The sequence below is a fragment of the Dermacentor variabilis genome, chromosome 3, assembly GCF_050947875.1.
Source record: "Dermacentor variabilis isolate Ectoservices chromosome 3, ASM5094787v1, whole genome shotgun sequence".
Taxonomy (NCBI): domain Eukaryota; kingdom Metazoa; phylum Arthropoda; class Arachnida; order Ixodida; family Ixodidae; genus Dermacentor; species Dermacentor variabilis.
Window position 1 is genome coordinate 137,351,460 of NC_134570.1, and position 17,757 is coordinate 137,369,216.

A 17,757-nucleotide genomic window follows, 5' to 3' on the forward strand; every position below is an offset into this window, starting at 1 on the left:
TATTCCAGCCGAATCATTGTGCGGCCGGGGACCAACCAGTTTTGAAATAAGTGGAGAAGTGCACTTCGCAGTGATCGGTTGTTTGTAGCAGTTCTGCTCTAAGAGATAATCGCTCAGGGAGCTTATCAAAATTCCACATAAAATGCTAAACTGCGTCAGCGCACTCGTGAATGAAAACAATAATTTGCCATTTTTACTTAGCTTACTCAAAGCGAAACAAATCTCAAGTATGCCAGATACGTCCTTCGCTCCTGCTTTCCCGGTTATTTATCATAGCCGAAGTTAAAAAAGATAATAAGATTTTGTTGCACGATTAATAGCCCTAGTGATTGTCAATCTAAGCGAAAAAATCGTGGCGTCGCAAGTGTGAAAACAGGGATTAGCAATTGTCCACGGAAGTACTGTATCTACTGAGCGCAGAAAGTGTGTCACACCAGAGGGGGAGTGCCCGTCATCGCCCCGCGTGTCTGCTCCCTTCCTCACAATCTTTCTTGGGTGAAGGAGGTTTCTCCGGAGACTTCGGTCCGGGCTGGGTCTTACATCAGCCTTCACTTTCGCTTAGGGTCAACCACACGAAAACATTGTCCAGTGTCCGAAGTATTCATGTCTTGCGTCTGCAGCGAATTCCGGCCATCTAATTTTAGTGTGCCTTGGGAGAAACACTATTCGTGAAAGTTTACGTAAAGGTGTCAAACTGAACAGTGATCTAGCCAAAGAGTATGAAAGATTATGAACAGCACATTTTATAAGTCGTTGTTTCATTATCGCTATGAAACGGGCCTGTATGCTTACACTTTACTCCATCATGGTTTTATGCTGCGTGGCAACCCAGGTGATAAAAAGCGCAGCAAGCGTCCGTTTTCTTCATTTCTTACGCTCTCGAAACAATGCATGTTACTTCATCAACATCCACTAACTTTCCTACAACTCATAGCGCTCCATCAGCATCGCTCTGTTACCACGTTGACCTGATTCACCCTGAACTGTAGATAGAACCTTCAAGTTAGTTATTGCACAGTGCTGTTCAGTAATGTGCAGTATATACAGTTTCATATGGTATTATAGAGGGCTATTTCCCCAGGTGCTGCTCAAAAAGCTCCAAGGGCAGGTGGCTAGCCAAGCTTCCGTTGAAGATTGGTAGGGCTGCATGCTCTTGTATGAGTAAATGTACCCCAGATGACGAGAAAGATTTTACCTAATATATCACATTCACTCTTTATGGGCTAATTAAGCAAAGCAACGCACTCCTGCATAAATACCGTCGCACTTGGTAATGCTCGATAATGTCAAACAAAGCGCACTTCTGAGCATGTACTGACGTTTGAGGCATTGTTACAGGAGCGTAAAAATAAACACAGAAGTTTAACCAACGTGGAAGAACCTCCGGTATCTTCCCTGCATCCGTCATTCAGAAATTACGTGACTGAGTTATTCAAAGTGCACATTTTGTGCTGTTTATTTGGAATGAGAGAGGTGCTTGTAGGCCACCTTAGAAGACACCCTCTATTGATTGCTGCGAATATTGCCAAATCTAGGTAGAGTTAAAAGGACAGCCGTCATTTCAAACAGTGCGCAGTGTTGCTCATCGAAGTGGTCCTACGACAACGTTTATTAACATGTAAAAGCATTTTGATTAACTAGATCGATTTGCTATAGTGCGGTAAGGAACACGCGAAAACCTGCTTGCGCAGACAGAACATTACAGCCACAGTCACCTTTGGAATTGCTAGCTCCACAACAATCTGTGTGGTGTGTCGGAAGGGTTCTCTCTGCAGCAGGTAATACTTGTGGCATTTTTATCACAGTTATATTATTTACTAGGTATCCCTGTCTCAATGAAATAGTAAAGAAATGCACTGGAGCCATCCGCGAGTATATGTTTGTAAGTTTCTTTTCTATTGGGCTTTTTCTAAAGCACATCATAGAATGCATTGCCTCAGACTGATGCGCACGTTGCAAACACCCGTGATACACATACGCCGCGTCGGCATTCTCCAATAAGGCAAATATGGTTTCCAAGTTGGTTTTCAGTAGCGTAATCCCTCGCTGGATGCAGCTGAAATTTAAAGAAAAGAAGTTCTGTTAGATTACTTACAGTTTAACGCAATTAATTGTTGCAAGCGCTTTAAAATTAACAGCGGAATAAGCGAATTGAAAGGTGTAAGGATTATAGCAAGTATAACAGTAGTAGCACAACGACTATCGTATATATTGAAGATCCGACTCGTCGTATTTTGTCATTGGTGTCCTAGTCAACATGCCGTGTTACAAAGCAGCATGACTTATTTTCAAAAATTCTCGAAGTGAGTGGCATTCTTGAAATTTGGGAGGACAGAAAACCAATCACCCGTGTTGAAGACGCTTTTTTGTTGAAGGAGGCATGACACAAAATGTCATTACTTTTTACAAGGAGAAACGAATGCTTCGGGCCACAATAGTTGACATTCCTGGATCAAAACTTTCGGCAATCCCATAGACTAATGCTTTCTTCAAGTTCAAAGCACCCGGTACCGCAGTTAAATAAACAAAGACAAAACACCGAACATTACAAAGCACTTTAGCAAAGATAAGTTCAATTAGGAACGTCGCTTCTATCTTGTGAACAAATGAATTCAAAATTTTCACAAGGGTCTAAGAATCTTCGTAAGAAATCTTAAATGGTTATGAAGGCGGAGTGTTGAGAAATTCAATGTGCTCATGCACCAAGGCAAAGCGCTGGCCTTATTATTCGATGCAAAGCAACATCAATGTGCTAGAGAAGGGGGAAAGTAAAATACGTAATTTTTGGAATATAGCATGTACCAGGGTAGTGAGATAAATTTTACTTGAGTGACTGTGTTCATAAAATGACCCTTACCTCTCGCAGCGTTATGCCTCTGAAGAAATCGACTGCGGGAAGGGAAATGGGGAGACGCTACAGGAGCAGTGGGTAGCAGTTCCTACCTGTTTTTTTTTAGTTGTATTGTCTTCATGCAAGCCTGACATGTGTTTTTAATTGCTAGGCTTTTGTTTTCCCTTTACACAGCGCGTACGTCGGCTCGGAAAAGTCGCTGCGTGGGCGCACTTCGACGTGCGAGCATGTGTCTTGTTTTGGACCATGCAGAATGGTGACAGCTGCATGTAACTGCAAGTTGTAATACATTACAACGCTGCCCATGATGGTAGTTGTTGAAGCTTATATAGCACGCGTAGAATTTTTAAAACGAACCTTCCTTTGCCTACCGTCCTATGATAGCACTTGGGTCGGTCAGTCGGTCGCTGGTTGAGTTCTCCCGAGAAGATTCCTCCTCAATTTAAAAAAGAAAAGTGCCTCCGGCGATAGAATTTCAACTTAGGCACCCAGCACATCCGTCCCACCGTCTAGTCATTAGGCCACAATCCAGGTGTGCATATATTATGTCCACGTCAACTGGCTCTTTCAGATGGCCACCATGTGTTGGTTATGATGAGTCCCACACCATGACAATTCCCAAGAACGGATGATCAGCAAAGAAGGACGTCAGCTTGCTGATGATGATTATAAGTTTCATACTATGACACTGTTGTGTGTTCAGTGATCGGGGAGTGATGGCGCTCGAAGCCAGTGGTGTGTATAAAAGGAGTGCTGTATTGAAGGCAACTTAACACCAAAACGAGTGGACCAACTCAATAATACGAGGACGAAGAAGCCATACGCGTTAAATCTCACGCGCCATCAGAAGAACATACAAAGAAGAAAGCGACGATTAAGCACTGTGCACGATGGGTGATGTAGCAGAAAGGAGGGAAGAAGAAGAGGCGAGAGAGAGAGACCCTTGAAGGGCACAACGGTGCTCGGACACAAGAGAGAACCGGAGAAGACAGCATCCGCTGGGAGCGACAGCGAGCCGTCGGGCCATGGGCCCGAGCTTCCAGACTCGTACAGGCATAACTTGTACTGCTCAGCCACTTCAGCGCAGTACAACGTCCTAGCTTGTGATTACCTGGTGTTCGCTCCAGGAGCGACCGGTACCTTTCGTCGACGACGGCTCGGCGTTCTTCACCTGCGCGACCATGTACCCGAACTGTTGGAGAGCTGCACCAAACTCTCATTCCACTCTCCTTGTGTAGTTCTTTGAATTATCTTCGCTGCAGGACTAAACATACTGCATTTTTAGCGCCTACTACGGAAATTGAGGTATTTACTACTTTTATGTCTATCAAAAACAGCAGATGTTGTGACGTCGAAGGATTCGAGATCATGCCAATTAAGCATGTCCTGGACTTGATTCTAGCTGCAATAGTGCACATAATCAACTTGATATTTTCCAGGGGCTCGTTCCCGAAAAGACTTCAGGTTCCGAAGGTAGTAGTTTTGTACAAAGGTGGTGACAAAAACGAGCTCACAAACTACCGTCCGATATCTGTGTTGCCAATTTTTTCTAAGGGTATAGAAAAACTATTACATGCCCGCAAGACATCGTTTCTGATCAAACACGACCTTATAACTAGTATGCAGTATGGGTTTGTGAAATAGCAGTCAGCAGAACTCAAAAGGAAATTTTATTGCAGTCGTTTGAACAGCAATTATGTACTCTGGGCATCTTTGTTGATTATTCGAAAGTGTTTGATTGTATAAATAATTCCACACTACTCAACAAACTTGAAGATTATGGATTTCGTGGCGTATTTCTTGAATTAGTACAGTCGTATCTGCAACACCGTATGTAACAAGTGATCATAGAACGATATGTGTCTAATTTAAAGCCAGTTCACGCGGGAGTGCCACAAGGAAGTATTCTGGGGCCCCTGCTTTTTTGTATTTATATCAATGACTTAATTACTATAGATAGTGATATGAAATATATTATATACGCGGACGACACAACTATTCTGGTTACCGCACCGAATTCCACAGAGGCTATCGGTATCGCAAATGAAGCACTAAAAAAACTGTCCTCGTGTTCTACCACAAAGTCACTTAGTATAAATACTAAGAAAACAACTGCTGTTCTGTTCAGACCGTGAAATCGTAATATCCCTACAGACCTAACATTACAACTTAATAATTCTATTATTCCGATTGTGCCTACAGTTAAATGTCTTGGGGTTGTATTCGAACAACATATGTCGTGGAATTTGCATGTGGATTTAGTCGCTGCGAAAATATCCCGTGTTAGTGGAATTTTATGCAGGTTAAGATATTTTCTCCCTAAAAGCATCAAACTTCTCCTATACAAATCCTTTAGTCTCAGCCTAATTCACTATTGTCATCTTGTTTGGGGTACTACGACACTTTCTAATATCACCACATTACACAGAATACAAAAAAGCCGTCCGTAGTATTCTGGACGTTTTCCACGACACACATACGCACCCACTTTTCAAAAAACTTAATTTACTCTCTATGCCTGATATTTATGAGCAAACACTAATTCACCGATTCAAGACAGGTATTAAAAGAAATAATAACACGTTAAATACTATATCGAACTTAGAACGTAGAGATGGGAAGCTAAATACGCACAGTTGCGAACTCTGGGAGATGCAACGGGCAAGGACTAATTACGCATACCAAATGCTGCGCTTTACATCACCATCTTGTCTAAATAAAATCAACACTGTAGAAGTTTCATTATTGTGTTCTTTTTTATGTCTTTTCTTTGTTTCCGCAAAAATGGAAGAAATTGTTTTTTAACAGTGTATTTGCCGAATTGTGCATTGCAGTATGTTTTCTGTGACACATTTGCTGATTTCATATATGTATAATGTGCATTAGTAATTAGCGTTAATTCTTTCGGTTTCAATTGTACGTGAGTGCTATATGTACTACATATACATTCCGTTTCACTTGAATTCATTTTACACATATATGTTTGCATATATTATATATATGCATTATGTCTGTCACTCGTGTTATTGGGACTTAGGTAATTCTAGCTTAATATGTAATACCTAACCCTATGCTCTGTCACTGCTTGTTAAAAGGGGCTGCGGACCTTATCAAGCCCTAAAAGGCTTTTTGTTCGCGGTCCTAAACATTTTGGTGTTGAAAATAAAGTGAATTGAATTGAATTGAATAGTTGGACACTCCTAGCAACTATAGTGGCTCAATTGCGGTGACCATTTGACTTTATTATTCGACGTCTTGCTTTAGTTAATGAGAACTGCGTTTACTATAAGGAGGGTAGTGTGTTCTTCTCCCTCTGTTTATGCGAAGTTTGCTTTCCGCTTGTGTATGCAAATATACATCCTTCCTGCACTAATTAAATTAAAGGCGCTCACTTCATTTCAGTAGAAAACATGGATACGGAAATTATTTGATGTCGCTTTCATTAATGAAACCTTGACAAGCACATGCCCACAATGGCGAATTTGGCGAAGCATCATGCCCACGTGTTGAATATGATGATGATTTCCATGTTGTGACAGATATCAAAAAGAGGGGGTTAGCCAAGCAGTTTGTGGTACAATGGCACATGTCCACAACAGGGCGGCACATATCGTGCCTACGCGCCGTGGTTTTTAGTGGCTCTGACGGTGAGCTGCTAATCATGGGGTCGTGGGATCAAACCCCGGCCGCGGCGGCCGCACGTATATGGGGACCCTATGTGAAACTGTCTGTACCGCGCTTTGGGTGCATAGTAAAGAACCCTATATGGTCAAAATTAATCCGGAGTATCCCTCTACGGCATACCTCATAATAAAATTGTGACTTTGGCACGTGAAACCCCAGAATTTAATATTTTTTACATGTCATGCAAGCGCAAACTAGCTGTTTCGGACGATCACTACATGTGGCTGATGTTTATATTTTGATAGCATCGCACATACCCGCCATGTGATATCCGCCAAGCTACCAATACATTAAGAATAAATAACAAGAAAATAATGTATACCAGACCTTATAAGGTTATACACAGTGCTAAGTGCAGGTGCTGCATGAAACAGATTCGCACGCCAAATTCCTTCACTTCATTAAAGGGGAAACGTTAGAGCATTTTATCAACTATTTCACGGAAGCTTTGCTTAACATAGATTCGAAGATGTGCAATGAAACTGCATAACACTTTTGGCCTTTTACCTCAGGGATATCGCTCGGTGAAAGATGGAACGCTGCTGTGCTGTGAGCGTTACTTATTCTTTTCTGGCCATTATTTCACCCAATAAAAAGTTCGATGCATGTCTCCGAGTTTCGGAACTGTCTGTCTTTTTGACCTTGAATAAAGGTCTACAATACTTTGACGGAAATGGGAACTCCTGAGGGCCCTCACCTTGCTTGACGTTGCTAAGAATGTTCTTGGCATGCTGTCGTCATATTCTCACGAGACAGTTTATACAAGCGCACAAGAACGCCGCGAAAGGAAGAGGATGAAGGCACGCTTGAGACCGCATGTGGATTTAGCCATATCGGCGATTGGTCATACACTACTGTAAATAATTATTTCTCCTCTCACCTTCCTCGTTACAATATAGCGACACGGTGATCATGTTTATCAGCACCTCACTCGAACAAGTCACGTGCTGAGTCTCTTGAGATCGCATGTGGATTTTGCCATATCGTCCATTGGTCATGCACTACTGTAAATAAATATTTCTCCTCTCACCTTTCATATCGCCATATCGTCCATATCGCCATATGGTCCATTGGTCATACACTACTGTAAATAATTATTTCTCCTCTCACTTTCTTCGTTACAACATAGAGACACGGTGATCATGTTTATTAGCACCTCACTCGAACAAGTCACGTGCTGAGTCGCTTGAGATAGCATGTGGAATTCACCATATCGTCCATTGGTCATACACTACTGTAAATAATTATTTCTCCTCTCACCTTCCATATCGCCATATCGTCCATATCGCCATATGGTCCATTGGTCATACATTACTGTAAATAATTATTTCTCCTCTCACTTTCCTCGTTACAATATAGCGACACGGTGATCACGTTTATTAGCACCTCACTCGAACAAGTCACGTGCTGAGTCTCTTGAGATCGCATGTGGATTTCGCCATATCGTCCATTGGTCATACACTACTGTAAATAATTATTTCTCCTCTCACCTTCCACATCGCCATATCGTCATATGGTCCATTGGTCATACACTACTGTAAATAATTATTTCTCCTCGCACCTTCCTCGTTACAATATAGTGACACGGTGATCATGTTTATTGTCACCTCACTCGAACAAGTCAAGTGCTGAGTCGCTTGAGATCGCAGGTGGATTTCGCCATACCGTCCATTGGTCATACACTACTGTAACTAAATATTTCTCCTCTCACCTTTCTCGTTACAATATAGTGACACGGTGATAATGCTTATTACCACCTCACTCGAACAAGTCAAGTGCTGAGTCATTTTGTCATCTTTCAAAGGACTTTGTATGGTCCTTCATGTAAGGAGTGCCGGCACATAACATCATGGAGCAGCGTGCCCCACTGTCCCATCCCTATGAAGTGCATTATGTGGGGAGGCGCTTGTACGGTTTGCATTATATTAGTCAGTCTGACGCTCCGCATTCAGCCGAATCATAACGATGCTGCTCTTCTTCAGAACAGTCAAAGGTTCGCTCCGAGTGGCGAAATGGCGAAATTACTTTCTTCTGTAATCCAACCCGCAGTCCCCCATAAGATTACAAAGGACCGGAAATACGGAAGTTTCCTGTGGTTACAGTCAAGGCGACAATGTAACGAGAGAAAATGACTGTCGGCGTCATGCGGAAACGAATGACTGCATAATATCTATTCATAAATGGTAAGTCTGTTTCGTAGAACCTACCCTTCGGATTTAAGTAAGGGAGTGTGAACATGTCAAATTTTGGATGTCCGCCGTAGAGTCCTTGGTATTTGAATTGACAATTTACGGTATGATTCTATAGAGCATTTGTTTCTCAACACATTTATTGGAAAGCAAGATTAATTTAAGCGTCATGGAAGGAAGGCCTGGGTGAACTGAGACTGATGTGAATAATTCTGCTGCAGGAAAGCCGGCGCTTCTAGGAGCCCGAGGCTCTTCACCAGCACTGCAAAAGAATATAATATGTCCTTGACAGAACGCACCGGGCCCGTAGCTTCAGCTCAACTATTCCCAGTCAGACAATGACAATTTAAAGCATTGTGATAGATTCTAGACGAATTTTCCAGGATTATTTAGGCAAAGCAATTTATTTGCCTAACGTCACCATCTTCCAAGAGGAATGTTAGGGTAAAGCAAAAAAGAAACTGAAATCACGAATGCAAAAAATAGTCGGTCGGAAGAAAATACAGCGACGGTATGGGTAGAGTAGTACATACTGTCATTTAAAATTCACACTAAAATCTCGCACCATGCTGCATAGCAATACATGGTCTGTGTTTACAGATTGATTAGGTTGTTTTGGTCGTCGTACTTTGCATGCAAAGTATATTCAGTTAGTTGCCACGGCGAATTTTTGTATTCATTGGGATTATGTGGCATATTGCGTACACGTGGCAATGTGTCGTGACGATGTTTTTGTTTACCCGATTTTCACCCCTTTATTGCACATTGTAGAGTTCCGACATGCCATAAGCAGTTGAGAACAGGGTAATGGTGAACATGTGGCATAAAATTCTATTCCGTGTGCATGACTACAAAGTACGGTTTTTCTGTGAGTTCACTCGAATCTCCAGGGATAAAGGAACAAGCTGAAGAAACGTGGTTCTTCTCAATAGGGAAAGAAGGATGAACAATCAAAATAGACCTTAGAAAATGGCTTGGGCATTCTGATATAAATTATGTTATTGCATGCATTCTTGTGGAGCCCTTTCAACCCATCTGATATACGGGGTTACATAAAACTGCCTTTTACAGCGAAGCTGTGTATGGATAGTAGATTCGTCCGTCGATCTGCCGATTGTACGCCGAAAACTCTTCCGGCGCCACGCCATGCGCATGCCAAAAAAATAGAGGCTCGCGATTGGCTGCGCCAGTAGTGACGTCGTTGCTCTCTGTCGCTGCCCAACGCATGCGCAGCAGTTTCTCTCGTGCTCCGAAACGGGTAGGCCACGCGTCGTACGTACTTCTCAGGTGCAGGCAGTTTTCGATCAGCAACGCAGCGAGCAGAACCGGGAACCAGCTAGTCTACACCATGCCAATGCTACAGCCGTTGTACAAGAACAAGCTCGTGCAGGCGAGCGCAAGCAGCAACTTGGCAGCATACCAAGCCGTAGTTTAATGAACCATCCGGATTGACCCAGTGATAAACACTAGGGCCCCACGTTTCAGCTTCGCTGGTTAACCATCTGTAGTGGAGTGCTTGGGCGGCGACTTTTATCTCTTTGCGTGTTGTTCGAAGTGAGGCACGCGCTTCACTTTACATTTTTCTAAAAATGGTATTTTCGCATTCCTAAACAGTAGTGTTTCGCGAGGTCATAACTTAGCTGTTATAGTATAAAACTCACTGCCCTGCTAGTAATGTGATCATAAAGTGCCTAAATAATAATTCATTATGTTGGCGGAATCAATTCAAATGTTCGGTTGCTGTTCTTGTAGTTCCCAGCAAATGTAAGCTATACGTTTTGTTTTGTTATAGTACCAATAACTACAAAAATACTTGGCGTCCTTTTGACGATAATAAAACATGCAATATACCGAGAATATTTTGTTAAATTTTGCCCTCTGTCACTCCTGTAGTGCATGCTAGCAGCCGTACTTCGGCTAACTGCGTTTTATCAGTATTATATTATGTTTCTCCAGTCCTCAATTTGTTCAAGTGGACTTTATCTTCGCAACAACAATCTGACAATGGAAAACTCGTTTTGTGGCGATCATTTCAAAACAGGCTTAGGAAAAATCAGACATCCACCCGTTCGTAGCAATTGCAATTCCTTTGTAGCAATTGCTACGAACGGGTGCATGTATTATTTTTCCTTTATTAATTACTTCTCTCGACTTTGCAGGTTTCCGCAGAACTACTACGTCAAAAAACGTTTTTCTAGCCACAATCCGCACAATGCACCACAGACAGCACATGCACTAGGATGACGTCCTTAACATGTTCGCCTGCCTTCCATATCGAGTGGCGGAAGGAAATTGACAAAAAAAATAGCGCATCTATAATCTACGTCATCGGCCGCACTCATGCGCTGTTCTGACGTAGCGGAATATGGTTTCTGCGTTTTACATGGAATTGTGGATCCCAGTAAAGTTTACTTCTGTGGACCAAGATTACACAACGTAGCAAACCTACATAGTTGAGAGTATATGCTTTACTTTCAACAAACTCGTTTTTTCGCTAATAATGTCAGATGTGTGCTGCTGCGCTACAAGCTACTCTGCTACTTTATTCAATACTTTATCTTATGCTGCGTTATGCGTTCACTAGTCCATGTGAGCCTATGTTGGCGGTTGGTGAATTGTCAGGCTATGAAAGACGAAATCACTTGTCCGCCTCCACGTTGCGCAAGCTGCACTCTGATGAAGCACGAAGAAAAAAAAATCGTGATTCCGTACTCAGACATCTCCACAGACTGCATCTGATGGCGCGCCAATGGTCAGGTGTTCGACTTTATGGCGTCTCGAGCACTTTTTGTCTTGGGATCTTGAACACGATCAAATATGTCCTCGTGCAAAGGGCTCCCCACAAAAAAGAAATGTTGAAACCATGTTTTTAATTTTGTAGACGTTCACAGCCAAAAAACAAAAGACGCATTATGCACCTGATCGTTTGCAATAATCCTTATTGCAAGCAATGTATATGTACTGACCATGCATCCTTTGCCATCATTCGCGTCGTTTCCGTCACTATCAACGCAGTCAGGAGCTCTAAACTTGTCCTGCGAATAAAACACACACTATATCAGCATAAAGCACCTCCAGAGAGAAACAAAGTCAAAAACGCAGTAGTTCCCCAACTTTGACTAGTTGATAATCTATCAAAACGTATTACAATATATACAAAGTTGCGCCGTGGCCACTTCACGGAATGCGCACACACTAACAAGCTCAGTGTCCGGGCTATTTACAATCAGCATGCAGTTCTGCTCTTACCATGCAGAATTGGCTAACAGCTTCGGCGAACAAAGCCAAGATAACGAAGAGAGTTAATAAAGTTTGAAAATTTTTAGCAACACATAAGCTGTAACTGTAGTATCGCAAAGCAGGACGGGTACACCTGCGTTGCATTGCTCGAAAACACCTATGGTATGTGATGTCTCACGCAATGCAACACTGTATTCACAAACAGTTCCATTCACTCTTTTCTCCTGCGCGCCTGCTTGCAATTGCCACACTCACCATCCCTCACCCCTCCCCTCTCCCCTCGTCCTGGAAGCAGGGTTTCGCTTTTGTGCATACTTTGGGAATCATAGCAAGGTTTATTGCACGGGACGTTATAGCAAAATAGGCTGACGAAAGCGTAAATACAATAAACCCCTCTGTTACCCTTAATGAAGTCCCCTTATCGCTGAGAGAGTTATCCTGCTGGCTTACCACAAACAGCATGTGCTGTCAGAAATCAAAATACACCCTAGCATTAAATTTTTCAAACAGCCAGAAGTTGAGTGAGAATTGTGACAACTGTACTTGTTTTTCTTTCTCGGGAGACTGCTTTTCACTCGCTAACTAATCTTAAACGTCATCGGTCGGCGCAGGACGCAGCTTCATGTATAGAAAGTTTCTCGAATGCTATGGATGGTTCCAGCCGTTGTGTGTTGTTACTGTACCGTGTGTTCTATGATAGCATGCGCGACGCGAACTGTGTAGGACTTTCTACAGGACACGCGGTCACAAGCGATTACTGTGCAACCTTGATGATTTATGTATAAAAGCCGATGCGCTTGAACCGCAGATCTGATTTCGACGATCGGCGAATTTGTTCGCCGCTATTGTTGTGTTTTGAGTGTAGCCTGTTTTTGTGGGCACAGGTTCAGCCAATAAAACATAGTTTCGTCATTCACAGCCTCCCTACTGTGCTCTTCGCCGTTACTACTATGTTACATCTGGTGGAGGTGTTTCGCGTTTATGTACCGGACGCTCCCGCAAAGCCGTGATCCAAGCCCGAACTACGAAGGCAACACCGACATCGCCAAGGACGAGGGAGGCAGTCGCAGGCTCCAAGTGCTGCGCCTGGATCACGGACTTTTTCTAAGACGACCAGGAAGATTGTTGCCAAGTGAACAACGACAATGGTGGCCCCAGGGTCCCCCATCATGTACAACAACCCAGAGAACCACCTACCTTTCGTGGAGCTTCGGCGGGTTATCTGGGAACCTGACATGAGACATTGGAAAGGAACTCAGCCTTCAACAACAGAACCTCTGAGGATAAGCTACGACATGTGTACTTCTCCTAGGGAAATGCCATAAGCACATGGATTGAGAACCGGGAGTCCACCCTAACAACTGGGACATGTTCCACAAGAACATCCTCAGGACCTTCACGAGCATTGTCCGGAAAGAAAAGGCAGTAAGCCGGAGTACAGCTCCCTTACGAGAATGTTGGCGTCCTTAAGGAAGCAATGAGTCGTCTTTTCCGCCAGACCAACCCGGAAATGTCTGAGAAGGAGAAAGTTCACTTATTCATGCGCAGTGTGAAGCAAGAAATGTTCGCCGGAATGATGCGAAACTCACCTAAAACAGCAGAAAAGTTTCTTCACGAGGCCACCAGCATCGTGAAAACATTCGAGATGTGGAACCGACAATTCAACTGCCGACAATCTCAACAAACTACGCCGAAGTGCAATCACTGTGCACCGACGACATCAGCGAGTCCAGCATAGCTGCCGCGCTGGAAGAGCTTAACAATTTGTTCCCTTTATCACAGACTCAAGTGCCTTGGATTTCCGAAGTCGTAGGCAAGGAGATCCAACAGCCACTTGGAGTTCCTCAGGTGCAGCTACAATCAGTTATGAGGGGCACATTGACATCTGTACTTGTTCATATTTTTTGGGGCACCACTTTTCGCCGGATAAAAAATATAAAACGTTTTCACTCGGCGGGCGACGCGGCTGCATACATCGGAAGTTTCTGGAATGTGGCGGATGGTTCTATCCGTTGTCTGTTGCCGCTCCACCTTGTGTAATCTGATTGTATGCATGACGTTAATGCTGTAGTACTTTCTGGAAGACACGCAGGCACCAGCGATTACTCTGGAACCTTCGATGACTAATCTATAAAAGCGGACGCGCTTGACCCGCACATCGCATTTCGACGATTAACGACTGTGCTCATCTCTATTCTTGTGCTTTGAATGTAGCCTGCTTCTGCGGGCGCAGCTTCGCATTATAAAAACTTTCCTGCGTCATTACGGGTTTTTTCCACTATGACCTTTACCACCACTACTGCGTGAAATAGAATATTTTAACGTCGTTGGCATGGCAGGTACGCATCACTTCTTACACAGAATTCAATTCGTTGCTCGTCCGCAGTCCATCGTGACCAAAAAATGACGTACAGTGCGAAGGACAAGGACCACGTGAGACGACATACGCTGCACTGACTTCTAACAATATTTTACTGCGTTGCCACATCATGTGAATATATACAAGAGGAGGCATGCGCATAAAATGAAAGGCAGTCACAAAGGGTATTCTAACAGCAAGTCATTTTACTCAGAGCGTGGTCACATGGTCCTTGTCATTCGCGCTGTACGTCATTTTTTATCATGAATTACCAACAGGCCCAAGCAACCACCCTAGTCCATTGTGACAACGCTGACGAAGTCAATACAACACATCCTTCTTAAGATAATGCGAGGCAAACGCTAGGATAATGCGAGGATAGTGCAAGGCGAAAGTGAAAAGCTCGTTAATTTTGATAGACCGTCGGCTAATACCTCTGAAAAAGAAATATCTAGTCCATAGCTTACAATGAACCCACAGAAGACAGTGCTTGCGGTTTTTAAAATCTGCATGGGATGTACAACAATATAAGATACATACTGAGCATTCGTGAAAGACGCCACTATTGATTTTGCTTAATACCATACCTCGTATATTGGCACCTTGCGTTTGGGTATTGCTAATGCACGTCGAATTTTGTGTTGCGCATGCTTTGGTACCCTTTCGTGTTTACACGATTTCCGTTTCTTAGTCGTGTTTTTTTTTTATATTTGACTCTCTACCTGTGGTCATGCTCCTAGCTGTGCTTGGCCTGCGAACAGCAGTAGCCGGAGCCACAAAAGGCGCCAACTTCTTAATTTGCACATAAATAAACAAATATGGCGAGGAAGAGAGGGGTCAACGCAAAAGAAGGACCTAGGCCTCGTTCAACCAACACTTGTTCAACAGCGTGAGACTGGTGCTGGGGCATGGAGAATGGAGTTTTAATTGGTCGTGCGGTACAGCCAGCTCAAACTAGACTCTATTGACACGTGTACTTCTTTATCTTCATCGGGTGACAACGTTTCACCGCCTAACAAATGTTATCGCAAAGCGCAGGGCGCGCCTGCATGTATAGGAAGTTTCTCGAAAGTTATTCATGGTTCTATGCGCTGTGTGTTGTCTTCTAACCTTATGTAATGCGATTTCATCGCGCGCCGGCAATGGCGTAGAACTTTCTGGAAGATACGCTGGCACCAACAATTACTCTGGAACCTTCGATGACTGATGTACAAAAGCCCACGCTCTTGACCCGCTGATCAGGTTTTGAACGATCACCGACTGTGTTGGCCGCTGTCGCCGTTCCTTGTGCGTAGCCTGTTTTTGAACGTGGAAGTTCGCACAATAAGGAATTAGTTTCGCCATCTACACTTTTGCTACTGTGTTCGTCACAATCGCTACCACGTGACGTCTGGTGGAGGTGCTAGTTCGTTCAGGTATCGAACGCCCTCCAGAAGCGGTGATCCAAGCCCAGACCGCAAGGACAACACTTCCAGCAAGCCACTGACTGCAAGAGCTGCCCCCGGAACACCGACTTTTATCCAAGACGACCAAGAAGATTGTGGCCAAGTGGCCAACACAACCCCGCTGGGAACCAATCCTCAGCCAGTGCCTCATTCGTCGTCTTCCCCACCAGAACTCTCCACGAAAACACAAAACTTTTCTATCTAGCATATTCTACCGTAATAACAACACACATTTGGCATACACAAACAATATTGTCACATGGTAGTGACGGTAAAAAAATAGCCAAGCTGGGAAAGATGAAACTAGCGTTTCATTGGATGAACTTGTGCCCTCAATAACAGGCTACACTCAAACAACGGCGACAGCAGCGAACACAGTCGGTGATCGTCGAAAATCTGATCAGCGGGACAAGCTCATCCGCTTTTATACGTACATCAGTCGTCGAATGTTCCAGAATAATCGCTGGGACCCGCGTGCTTTCCACAAAGTTCTACATTATTCGCATCGCGCACACATGCGATCAGATTACACAAGGTTCGGCGACAACAAACAGCGGATGGAAGCATCGATACCATTCGAGAGACTTCCGATACATGCAGGCGCGTCCTGCGCTGTACGATAGCATTTGTTAGGCGGTGAAACGTGTCGCCCGATAAAGACAAATAAGTACCCGTGTCAATATACCAGGAAATACGTAGAGTATTATGATTCTTTAAGAAAGATGTTTCATTTTTACTGCCATTTTTATGTGTAATGTTTCCTTTTGTATTGGACTATACCCTACAATCGAATGGCACAATTTGCTCAATCTCAAGGTAATAGAAAAAATATATTTATTATAGCTGTACGCACCCAGCTGCCCTGAATACCATAGAATGGCTTTGCTGGTGCCTTGGTCGCTTCTTCATCTTGATTCCCCCGAGCGTCTTTTGGGTCTTTTTCTCCGTTTCTCTCTGCAGCAATATTTATAGTTTATAATAGAGTACCAACGAGGACGTCTATCATCCAAAAGAACATCCTCGAAGATGGTGCAGCTGTATATCTTGCTAAATATTGTCAATACCAAGACTCACAGTTCTCTCATTTCTATCAACGTAATGTAATGGGCGTCGTTCTGACCCAATGGCGCCAGTCATTTATCGTATCTCTTCATTATTAAATCTTAGTTACTGCTTGCACATTTCGATAAACTAGAAAAGAACCAGCCATACACGTGTTCTACCCTAACGCCACAATGAGAGGTGTTTTATTGCAATAAAAATACTCACACGCGTTCGCTCGTGCTACATTTCTGTTCATTCAGAAGTTTTCAGTACTTTTAAACGTATTCTAAAGGCGCGCAAGTTAAGTGCTTTCGTGGTGGGGTATGGTCCTAGAAGTGTGGTCTTTTTTTTCCCCTCAAATGGGCCGCAAAGCAATAACGTGCGATTCGTGATAGCATACCTCCTCCTGTTGCTAAACATCTCAAGAATGGTACAGCACGCACAGACAATACGCATATACATACGGCAAGACAACTGTATTCTAGCTTTAGTAATTTCGCTGTGCACATACATAGTAATACAGCGCTGAGAGGCGTTCACATCGGAGCTCTTTATAAAAACAACAGGAATTGGGCATGCTGCATTTTCTTGCTGTACATATACAATTACATAAGCAATTCTATTTTTCAACAAGTTGCGATGCTAAGCACGAGATCGCAGGATCAAATCCCGGCCACGGCAACTGTATTTCGAGGGGGCTAAATGCAAGAACGCCCGTGTACCGCGCATTTTTTGCACGGTAAAGAACTCGGGCTGGTCGAAACCATTCCGCAGTTCCTCACTACGGAGTCCCTCTAATCAGATCATGGTTTTCGTACATACAGCCTGAGAGTTAAATTTATTGAAATTTTTTTCAGAATCATTTGTTATCTTTATAGCTGGAATCACTGAAAGTGAACGCATCGGAATTTGTGCATTCACGAGAGTTTAAAGACATCTGCGGCA

General features: G+C 43.4%; 1 protein-coding gene across 1 annotated transcript in view; it reads right to left on the reverse strand.

Moving 5' to 3' along the window:
- Nucleotides 1–1,907: 1,907 nt before the first annotated feature.
- LOC142574217 (uncharacterized) overlaps nt 1,908–17,757 on the reverse strand; it is a 58,040-nt gene continuing 42,190 nt past the window's right edge. Inside the window, exons 5-7 of the mRNA XM_075683364.1 lie at nt 16,622–16,722; nt 11,691–11,759; nt 1,908–2,056 (exon numbers count right to left, since the gene is read on the reverse strand). Coding sequence (XP_075539479.1) covers nt 1,937–2,056; nt 11,691–11,759; nt 16,622–16,722 — 290 coding nt within the window. The 3' untranslated portion in view covers nt 1,908–1,936. The remainder of the gene's footprint in view (nt 2,057–11,690; nt 11,760–16,621; nt 16,723–17,757) is intronic.